The sequence below is a fragment of the Grammomys surdaster genome, unplaced genomic scaffold (assembly GCF_004785775.1).
Source record: "Grammomys surdaster isolate TR1022 unplaced genomic scaffold, NIH_TR_1.0 139, whole genome shotgun sequence".
Lineage (NCBI taxonomy): Eukaryota > Metazoa > Chordata > Mammalia > Rodentia > Muridae > Grammomys > Grammomys surdaster.
The window spans coordinates 7,572,098-7,584,016 of NW_021604597.1; the positions used below are offsets into that span (position 1 = coordinate 7,572,098).

General features: G+C 40.2%; 1 protein-coding gene across 1 annotated transcript in view; it reads left to right on the forward strand.

The window, feature by feature from the left end:
- Positions 1-11,506, forward strand: part of Tm4sf4 (transmembrane 4 L six family member 4) — a 15,677-nt gene extending 4,171 nt beyond the window's left edge. Inside the window, exons 3-5 of the mRNA XM_028763603.1 lie at positions 3,585-3,721; positions 7,484-7,673; positions 10,852-11,506. Of these exons, the coding sequence (XP_028619436.1) occupies positions 3,585-3,721; positions 7,484-7,673; positions 10,852-10,869 (345 nt within the window). The 3' untranslated portion in view covers positions 10,870-11,506. The remainder of the gene's footprint in view (positions 1-3,584; positions 3,722-7,483; positions 7,674-10,851) is intronic.
- The last annotated feature ends 413 nt before the right edge of the window (positions 11,507-11,919 follow it).

The window sequence follows — 11,919 nt, forward strand, 5'->3', positions numbered from 1 at the left end:
CTCTCTCTCTCTCTCTCTCTCTCTCTCTCTCTCTCTCTCTCTCTCTCCTAACTTCCAAGAGGCCCAGGCCCATGTGAGGGGGAGGGAGATAGAAGCTCAGCCCAAAGGTCTGAACTCTCAGATTAATTAGGCTAAAATGAGTCAGGAAAAGAAGAAGAGCAAGTACCTTTCAGAGTGGCCTTTGAAGTCCTGACTTGCGTTTGGTTCTAGGTCACTACCTCTTTTTCCCATGCCTTGTCTGTTTGGTCACTGCCCCCTGTACTCTCTTTAATCCTTGAGAAATGCTCATCTCCCAGGGCCCAATGGGACAACTAATTAATTTTATCAACTCGTTCAATTTAGGAAAGGGCAGTTTAGAAACTTTGGACTTGACTCAAAGTTAAGTGTCTTTAATAATGGGATGGAAAATAGATTGATAAGGAGACAGCTTGGGGCAAGGCAGACATCAAGTAATAAATCCCTACATCCCCACCCCAGGCAAGGCAATGTGGCTGACATTTTGAAGAAAGATCTTGGTGTCATCATAAGGCAACTGTGTGCAGTTAAGTGAGTGAGCACGTCTTGTACTCAGCTAACCACTGCCCCCTACAGGCAGATCCTGACTATCTAGCTCTTTATCCCTTCCCTGGGCAGCCAGATTAAAGGAAATTTAAGAAAGGCATTATGGAAGAATAGGAGGAAGGAAGGATTGTAGGTCCCAAAAGGGGATAGGATCTCCACAGGAATACCAACTAACCTGGACTCTTGGGGCTCTCAGAGTCTAAACACCAACCAAAGAGCATACACAGGCTGGACCTAGGCCTCCCCACGCATATGTAGCAGATGTGCAGCTTGGTCTTCATGTGGGTCCTGAACAACTGGAGCAGGGGCTATCCCAAAAGTTGTTGCCTGTCTGTAGATATGTTCTTCTAGCTGGGCTGCCCTGTCCGGCCTCAGTGGGAGAGGAAGAGCCTAGCCTAGCAGACACTTGATTTGTGAGAGTAGGGGATGCCCAAAGGACCCTACCCATTCAGAGGAGAAATGGAGGGGGTGGGGAAAGGATTGTGGGAGGGGTGACCAGGAAGGGGGCAGTGAATGGGATGTAAAGTGAATAAGTAAAAAAATTAAATTTTTAAAAAAGGCAATGCTTTTAAAGGATGTGTTATCACGAAGTAAGAACTTAAAGTATGTATCTACATTTCTTTATTGTTCTCTAATTTTCAAAAATTACCTCTTCTTTAGATAGGAAGGACACCCAATAGTGAAATGCTTATTATGTATGATGCACAGGCCATTAGGTTTAATCCCCACCATACCAAATATTTGAAACAAAGGCAAAACAAAATAGAAAAGTAAATTGCCCTGCTGTAAAATGGGTTCTGGTCACAACTGTTAACTTTGGAAAGACCTTACCAGAATCAGAGAGAGAGGTCACAACATTATTGTAAGGAGAAGGAAGAGACGTCTCAGACAAGTGTGCTGGGGTCAAGGACCTATAAACTCTGGATAAATGCTTGCCAGCTGACTACAATACAGAGTACCAGGAGTGTCAGGGGATTTCTCAGGCTTAATCCTCACAAAAGCCCCTTGAGTTACACATGAGGAAAGCCAGTCTGTACATTAAGTTTCTGATTATAGTTCTTCTAGCTTTCTCAAGAAGAGCCGAAGCAAAAAAAATTCAGGATACTACTGTTTTCAGGGAAAACCAGTTGGGCTTGCTGTATACTGTAATCCCAGCACTCAGGAGACTAGTCTCCAGAGAAAGGATTGGAAGGAAGGAGGGAGAGAACTGACTTCAGGTAGCCTCTGTAGGTCTCTTAGGATGGTTGTCAAGTAGAAAGGGCCGTGCCCACCAGAGGTACATCCCTAACACATTGCCACTGCCCCACATTGTAAACCCTACATCCCCAGGACACACATGTTTCTTCCCCTTCCAGCTCTATTGTCCTTCCCATGTGTTCTGTCCAATATCAGCATAAAATAAATGGTCAAAAACACACTCTGAGTAATGACAGACCTGGGCACAATTATCACTGGACCCTGATTTGGGGCAAGGGGAGTCAGAAAGCTGGCAGAAGTGACTTCCAGCGTTGGATTCCAGGCATTTCTTACCATCTGTTTCAAGGAACGCTTTGACAGCATACAATGTGGATATGCATGTTTAGCAGTGTGGATAGAATGTGATCTGGGGGGTAGTTCAGCAGTAGAGCATTTGGCTACAGAATGGGTTTCTAGAACAAGCATCTGAGAGGAAATCTGTTTACTTCTGCTTTTCTACCTAGATTTTTGCATTCTTGAATTTTTAGAAAGGAAGGCAGGGGTATAATAGTTAAAACATTATAGAACAATAATAATAAATTATTATGTACTAATACTAATGCATTGAGTATGTTATAGTGTCACAAAAATTTTCCTAAAATAAGCACAGAGATCCCTGGTGTCTTGTCAGTGTATGGCCTACTGGGTATTACTTAGTAACTCGCACTACCTTAACCCTGAGGACTATCTGGTTCTTCTAGAGGGGTCACTAGTCACTACTGAATAGTCTCTCTTACTCATTAAGTGTTATTATTGAACCTCATCATACAGAAGAGGAAATGAGAAAGAATGATTAACTTCTCAAGGTCAAGTAGGAGAAGCCAAGACTTAGACCCAGGTACTGCTACCTGTAACTCATACCCATTTGTAGTCATGACACATTAGTGTTCCTCTTTTCTATTTATTCCTTTCAGGGAAATAAAGAATCCCGCAGTACAAAGGCTAGGATGAATGTGCCTATGCTGGACTCCAAAATCTGACAGACAGTTCTGATCTTAAGAGGCACCACCTAGGAAGCTGTCCCAAGTCCCAAGCCTATCCACTTTAAATATTATCGGTTTGGGAGTGGCTACCCTAACATAATTAATTTGATTGCAGTAAATTCTTTTTTAATAAAAGAAATTTTAACATAAAATCTATGATAAGTAGGACTTAACCCATACTGGTTTAGGACAGATCATATCTGGCTAGGCATGGTGGCACAGACCTTTAATCTAACACTTGAGAGAGGCAGATGCAGGTGGATCTCTGTGAGTTCTAGGCCAGCCTAGTCGATGTAGACCTTATATCAAAACAATAAAAAAAATTAGAAATATCATATAACTCACTAGTGAACTTAACAACTTTTTAAGACATTTTTGTGTGATATAAATTACAGCACAATATTATAAAGTGTGCCTTCCTCTCTGTGATTTGCCTATTCTGTAAGATAATGAATATTAGAGTGTTTGCTTTATTTATTTTGCAGTGGAGTATTTCAAACTGGAGCTCAAAAATACCACCTATAGCTTTCTGAATCTGTAACCCATTAAGTATACCATTGTGTACCAGACAGTGATGCATTCCTCAATCAATGAATAAGCAAAAAAAATGAGAGTGAAGTAAAAAGGGGAGCACAGGACACTAAGCTTCACTCTTAAAGAGCTATAAGTCTCCCTTGTAATAACAAGTGGCTCCTATCCTATGGCTGTCATGTTTGGCATCAGCCTGGGTAGGTACGCTGAATGATATAACTTGACATAATCTCTGCCTGGCCTAAGAGCTTTGTTGTCTGTCTTCACTTTCAGATGTTCACCTCCACACTGTTTGCTGTGATTGGATTCCTGGGTGCTGGATACTCATTTATCGTCTCGGCTGTTTCCATCAACAAGGGTCCTAAATGCCTCATGACCAATAATACATGGGGATACCCCTTCCACGATGGGTAAGGCTCCACTGCACAAGGACCATAATGGCATGATGGCCTCTCCACCATGTATTCTCAGCACGCCACCCCCTCAAGGCAAAGCTGGCTGTAGTTAAGAAAAGTTGCATAGTTTTCACTTCTGATTGTCCTTTGAACAAACACAGAGAAGTAACTGGAAGAGGATACCCCAGTTGTCCAGAAAAAAAGTATTGTGTCACATGTCACATCCAAACACTAGCATATTGTATTAAATACTTTTTGTCCTCAAGGAGTATAGCTAGGACTAGAAGTCAGAACATCTAGATGCTTGGTTTTCAATAGCATGAGCAAAATCTGCCTACAACATAGTCACCATAGTGACAGTCCCAGCAGAATAAAGGAATTCTGCGCTAGTGAATTGAATTCCACAGTTCTAGCCATATCTCAGGTACTCACTAGATGTTTGTGGCTTGTAGCTAATGGAAATATTCTGTATGTTTCCTATTCCAGTTTGGCTGATGTACTGTTAGATAACTACCCTCCATCCTCTGAGAAGCTTGGACCATTTCTCATCTGTTCATTATCTCAGACCCTCTATTTCACACAGTGACTGATTATCACTGGGAGACATGAAGCATGGCCCTTGGATATTGTAACACATAAATAATGGTCCCATTAAAAAAAGACACACACACATTTCTAAAGTATCAATAAATAGTTGTCCTTCATCTACAGACGCTCTAGGACATCTATAGTTATTAATACCCAATAACTTTAGCTTTGTACAAGCTAACACAGCATTTGCATATTGTTTATAATCCTTAATGCAATGTAAATCCAATGCAAACAACTCATACACTGTTTTGCTTGGAGAACAATGACATGTTCATTACAGATGCCATTTTATCAGCTGTTTATGACCAAACTTACGTGTGTGGAAACTGAGCGTGTGGAGGGATAGCTGTATGAACTGAGAGTCCTCTTTATTCATTTACAATGAAATTCTTAGAAACTTCAAGAATTCTCTTCAATGAGGGAGGTGAGAGGCACTGGCTCTGATCTGATGGCCTTGGCGTGTTCACTGGCACCAAGTACCTCAACCTTATTCTCACAACTAACCAAGTCAAGATTGCTGTCATCCTCACAATTCACGCAGTGATTCTAAAATGTTTTCTTTACTGTGGAAAGCCCCCATTTCTTTCAGCGAACTGTTGAGACTCCATCACTGTCGGAACATACCATTCAGACACTAGCCGCTGAGCTTTTTTGAGGTGTTTTGTCAATAGCTCAGTCTCTCCCCTAGGAAGAGTCAGGAAAGCAGTGGATTATGTCTTTCTGATGGACACTTCTGCTATTGCTTCCATCAATAGCATCCCTGCAGTGTTACCATAAATTTCTGTGGTGTTCTTTTGTGCAAAAAACATTGCCCTCCACGAACTTGTCAATTAGCCTAAAGGCTGTGTCGAAAACAAAGGCTAGAGAAACGGAAGCATGATATGGGCAAAGTACTACTCAAAAGCAGTACAATGGCCCAGTGGTTCTGACCGGGAAGACCTCTGACCAGCCCCTAGAACAGATAAATTCACATCCTGCTTGGGAAAGAATGGAATCGATGACCACAGTGTAGAGAGTGACCATTGCCCTGTAGATAACAGCAGAATGTTGACTAAGGTAAAAGCAGGAAAGCGTGTTTCAGAGCTCTATGTACTGGTGCTTTGAACGAGGCCTGTTCTTACCATCCTCCCCGCCCCCAAGGCTGCTTCTGGTGGATTACTCTCATGAGTGTTCTCATTTTATGTCTCTCCATCTGTTCCTCATAGTGACAGACAACTCATTCATCAGCAGTGTCAGGTAACAGTTTCATAATGAAAACAGCACAGCCTCAATCTGATTGGAAGGATCAAGATTTCAGGATTCTCCCATCTTTGTTCAGTGTAGAAGAAAGTCCCTGGGATTAGGAGTGAGGAGGAAAGGCAAATGTTACCAAGGTGGCTTCTGAGATTCCAGCTTGGACCATAAAACCCACAATCTCTCAATACTGAGGAGTGTAGCACTGGTTTCCTTGGAAATGTTTGCTGATGGTGATATTAAAGGAACAAAGAGTAAATTTTATAAGCCGCAAGATCCATATTACAGACATATCCTAGGGGAAAGAGAGCCATTAGGGGACACTTCCACTTTACTTTCTTTTTTCTTTTCTAGATGGGATCTCATGTTGTCCCAGGCTGGTTTAAATATGACAGATAGCCCAGCGTGTAAGCAGGAAGCCCTGTGTGACCCCACAACTTTTACCCACTGTCTCTAGGGAACTATACTTCCCATTTCTCCCTCAAAATATCACACCTTTAGGTTGCTACAAGCTCTCCCTGTACAGAAATTTAAGTCTTTTCCTGTGTGGAATTCCTGTATGCTGACAAAAACTTGAATTACATTTAAATTTTGGTTAGAATCCAGTCTTTTATTTTTTTTAGATTTATTTTTCATTTTGAAGTGTATGTGTATGCACGTACAAGTTGTCAAGGTGTCTGCACATGAGTGCAGGAACATATGGAGGTCAGAAGGTCAGATCTCCGACAGTTTGAGTTTACAGGGAGCCACTCATGTTTGCATCCTCTATAAGAGCAGTACAAACTCTTAATTATGGAGCTGTCATTTAAATCCCGATTTATTCTTATATTTTGTTTTGGTTTTATTTGTATGGTTGTTTTCACCATGTATATGGCTCTACACCATGTGCCTGGTGCCTGAGGGGGCCAGAGGAGGGCACCAGATCCCCTGAATCTGTACATAGCTGTAAGATCCTATGTAGGTGCCAGGAATTGAACCAGGGTCTCCTCCCTGGGTGGGCAGCCAGTGAGCCTGAGCAGCCCCCGAACAGTCTCTCTATGTCTCTGATTTGTGTTATTTTGTTTAGTTGGGTCTTCTTGTTTTAGCTAATTATATAGCCAAGAAGGAACTTGAATGTCTGATCCTACCTCGACCTCCTTAGTTCTAGAATTATAAATATGTACCACCTCATCTGTTTTATTGTGTAGTGGATAGCACTCAGGGCCTTGTGCATGCTAGGCAAGCACTCTATCAACTGAGATGCAACTTTTCTTGTTTGAGGGACGGTTTTTGTTTGTTTGTTGAGACAGGCTATCACACCATAGCTTTGGGTTTGCCTCAAACTCAAGGCGTCTTGCCTCCAGCTCCTAACTGCTGAGATTACAGCTGTGAGCCATCACACCTGGCTTAGATGCTTCCTTGTAGCCATGTGACATGATCTATTTTACATAGCTTTGAATGGTCCTTGATGATTTTTGACAATAGAGTCGATCTCTAATAATGACACCTAGGATGAAGGCCATCAACACGGATGTAGAGCACACCTGTTGCAGCTTCATTTTCTGCTTCTTTACAAATGTGTGTATGCTTATCCATCCTCTTGGCCAGCTCACAAACATTGCTCTGTCATTTAGTAGTTTGTGACTGAGGCAAGTCACTTAAAGTCTCTGTGCCTCCATGTCCCCATCATCCACAAAAAAGGATGGTGTACCAGCATCCTTGTTTGTGGAATGGAAGAAACAGAGTTTCCAAGAGTTTCTGTAAGCAATAAAGAGGTGAAAATGTGAAGTGTCTAGGACAGCGTCTGCATGAAAGACTTACTCAGGTTTGCTTGGGTTCTTTATTGTTATTAAAGGGTATTTCATCATAGAGCTTGTCTTACACAAGAGAAATAGTAATGGCAACTTTCTAGTCTAGGGAATCACATATGTTTGACAAATGTCTCCCTCCTCCCTGTACCTCTGTTACCTGTAGTGATTATCTTAAAGACCAAGCCTTATGGAGCAAGTGTGAAGAGCCCCAAGATGTGGTCCCCTGGAATCTCACCCTCTTCTCCATTCTGCTGGTCATTGGAGGAATCCAAATGATTCTCTGTGCCATCCAGGTGATCAATGGCCTCCTAGGAACTCTCTGTGGAGACTGCCGGTGCTGTGGCTGCTGTGGGGTAAGTTAAGATTCCATTGTTTCTTCTCAGAGCAAAGGAGGGCAAGTCAGGCCTCCATCTCCATGTGGTGAGAGGTAGTGAGTCTGGCTGCCTGGGAAAGACCTAGCCATTCTGGGGTTCCTGCTAGCTCATACAAAAAGCACATGTAGAGAGCAATATTACTGCATGTGTAGTGACCACACTCCCTACCTTCACACCTAGTTCTGTGTGTGTGTGCATGCGCAAGCGTGCACGCATGTACATGAGAGTGCACACTCACACATTCAACATTTACAAAAGGGCCTTGAGGAAGTGTTTGCCAGATGGGCATGTTCCTTGTAACAATACATTACATCTGGCCTAGAACTCGCACCTCCTCCCATGAAGAGGATTAATGTAGAATCTATACTTTCTGATACAAGAAGAGAAAATGGGAAATTAGTCAAGATGACTTTTTAAATTCTTTCATAAAATATCAATAACAAAATATAAAAAATAAAAATAAATCTATAGAAAATAAAATAGTCAGATTATTTCAATATATAACCAAACTAGATTGGGCAATTATTTATCCACACACATTTATTATAAGCAGATTGAGATATGACTAAAACAACATTTTCTTGCATTTCAAATAAGCAATATGTATGTACATCTGTGTATACATATATGTGTGTGTATATATATGTATACATATGTGTACATATACACATATGTATACATATATATATATATATGTGAAAATATGTATGAAGACACATACACAAATATATATGATGACCTGGAAAGTCTCCCTCCCTTCCTTCTACTCTTTCAGATTCTCCAACATTCTCACTGTATAAAGCTGTGAATTTTCTTATATGTCCTCCCAGTCTTTTAAAATTATTTTTAATCACCAATTATAAAAGAGTATTCTCACTAAAGCTATAATAATATTGAAAACACTAGACTGAGGGTATTGATGGACTAGTTCATTGGTAAAGCATTTTCCTACCATACATGAGGCTCTATTAGCAGGACCATGGATGAGTGTGTTGGGGAGGCCATTTGAAGATAGAATACAATATTTACACATTAAATGATATACAATTACAAAAATAAAAATAATAACTAGGAATAGAAAAAATCCAAAGAAAAGTGCTGTCAGAATTATTTTAAATGAAGGCTTACTTTTTCTTTCCTTCTAAATCATGGTATTACAAAAGTTAATGCTCATATATTTCTTTGAAAATACAAAAAAGTCTGCACTGCCAAGATGGCTCAGTGGGTAAAGGCACTGGCTGCTAAAAGTGTCAACCTGAGTTCAATCCACAGGACCCACCCAGAGGAAGGAGACAACCAACTCTCAAAGGGGTTAACTGATTTCCCCTCAAACAATGCGCGCACACACACACACACACACATGCACACACACACAAATGAACAAAACTGTAAAGACTTAATAAACAAAAATATGTTTTTAAATGCAAGTCTGGGTTCAATTCTCAGAACCCATAGCAGCAGAAGAAAACTACCTCTGCCTCCTGTGCTTTGGGATTAAAGGCATGTACCACCACACTTGGACTTTTTCTTTTTATCTTTAAACAATTAGAAAGGATGATTGCCAGTTATCAGCCAACACAGTATTTTTTTGCAATAGCAATTAAGAATATTGAGCATTTGGAGGATAAATAGGTAGATAGGTGACTCAGTGGTTAAGAACACTGGCTGTTCTTCAAGAGGTTGAGTCTCAACATCCACAGGTAACATACAACAGTCTGTAAATCCAGTTACAAGGGATCTGATGTCTTTCTTTGGCCTCTCCAGCACTAAGCACAAAAGTAGTACACATATGTACATGCATGCAAAATACCCATATGCATAAAACAAAAATAAATAAATCTGTAAGAATGTTGAACATATAAATCTCACAGTTCATTCAAAATGAATGAATACTTCCTAAGCCAGCTAAACTAATAGTTATATTTTAGCTGGGGGGTACATTTTCTTTGCTTCTTGGGTAGATAGTAATAGTTCACTAAATCTAAAGATATATCTGCTTGTTTAACAGCATAGGCATAAATAAATCCCAGTATATGAGTCTCTTCACTGCACTTAATTTGCCAAGACTCTGTTCTTTGATGATACATGACTAAATCATTGATAATAGAAAGACAATGGACAGATTCATGGTTTTCAGAATGTGGATACAGGGGGATTGACAAAAAGAGTGAGTTCCATTTTTCTTTTCTTCTTTCACACCCTCCTCTCCAACTTTCTTATTTTGAAAACAAATCTACAGAAAGATGAAAGAGACATACAATGTAAACGTAGATCTCTCACTTGTATTCATGGTTTGTCAATATTTGTTCCCCCTCCCTGTCTGAACTCTTAGGAAGTGACTTGTAGACTGTGAAATCTCATTGCTGTGTATTTCAGTTCCAAATGCCATCTCATGAGGAGTCCTTTCTTGTGGGCAGTTAGCCTCTAATCCAGAGACATCATCCCTATCCCAGTAGCATAGTATGGAAAGAGCCACAACCACATCTGCTAATCAAGTGACTTCAGGAAGTTGGCTGACCTCTTAACGTCCTGCTGTCCCAACTACCCGCTGCCTCACTTATACAGAAGGCATGACAGTCAACTTTGGTTCAGTCAAGCTGAGAGCCCTCTGAGCCTGGTGTCTTTTAAAAAAGGACAGATGGGAGGGTTCCTTAAAATCCTAGCTGTGAGAACTGGGTGGGTGGCCAACTAGCGGCCAGGTGCCCTGATTTAGTTATCTATAAAATGGGGGCATTAGCTCAGTGTGTGCTACAGGGTAATTGCTACACATCGATTTTTGCACTCATGAGACTCAAATGATACTTATAATTGTTTAATCCCTTTATAAAACTCAGGAGGGCAGCATAGGCTGGGCTCAGGATTCAAGTCCTCACACCTGTGTATATTCACTGTGGCTTTCAACAAAGCACCTTTTTCACTACAATTGTGTTTACTAATAAATGGCCCAAACGAAAAAAAAGCTTCTATGCCTATACCTGAAAACAAGTAAGCCACAGATTTAATTCTGAAACTAAGTTGTCAAAGTGTTGAGAGTGTTCAGTAGGGAACCCACTAATGGATGAGAGAAGTCAAAAGCCAGGGGAGGGGAGGGCTAGAACAGGGAAAGAACTGAAGAAAAGAAAGACATCTTAATTCATTTTCTTTTCCTACCCTCTAGGGTGATGGACCAGTCTAACAGGTTCCGATGAGCTTCTCCTCAAGTCTACAGTCCAGCTGGGAAGACATCCCCCAGGCCATCCCTGCCCACATGGTCGCTGATTCCTGTCTGGTTCCTCTCTAGCACAGCTTCGGAGGCACAAGAGAGCCTTTTCTCTCTCCAAACAACATAGTTCAATCTAGAAATTTGGTGGGTTTGGTTTTTTTCAAATAAAAAAAAAAAACTAGTTAGATAACTTTACAAATTAGGTCCTTTCTTGAATTCCAGAACAAGTTCAAAGCAGATTTTTTTTCATGATTTCCCATAAGAAAAGCTAAAATAGATGAGGTCACGTGTCCTACCACATTGTCTTTTTGTATATAAAGATGTTCATATTTTAGGAATATTTGCATTGAACTCAGAGGGATAAAACATTAAAATGAAAACCAGTTTTTCAGGATGCACAGGTAAAGAATGACTGCTATATTATATGTAATTTTTATGTGAAGCCTGTTTTGTCTAACTTGTCTGGACTACTTGTAACTAGTTTTATGAGCCTGTCATAATTTGCCAGGGTTCCCACATGTATATTAAATTAATTAAATTCAGAATTAAAATAATAAATGTGCATGTGCACATGCACCCATTAGGGAGGAAGAAAAAAGAATGAATCATACCTGCTTGTCCTTTTTCTTTTTATAACTGCATTCTTTTTTTCTTTTCTTTCTCTCTTTCTTTCTCTCTTTCTTTCTTTCTTTCTTTCTTTCTTTCTTTCTTTTTTTTTTTGTTTTGTGTTTGTTGTTATATTTTGGGGTTTTGTTTAGTTGGTTGGTTGGTTGGTTGGTTTTGTTTTTTGGTCTTTTGGGTTTTTTGGATTTTTTAGAGATTTGCTATATAATCCAAGCTGCTATAGAAATAATGGTCTTCCCACAACTACCTTCTCAGTGTGGGTATTATAAGCATATGCCATTCTGTCTGCCAAACAAGTCATATGAAGCTGACTTGGATAACAATTTTTCAGTCTATTAGACAATATTAAGAGCTCCTGCTAATTCCATGTACTGTGATAATAGGTTAACTTTGGTTTTA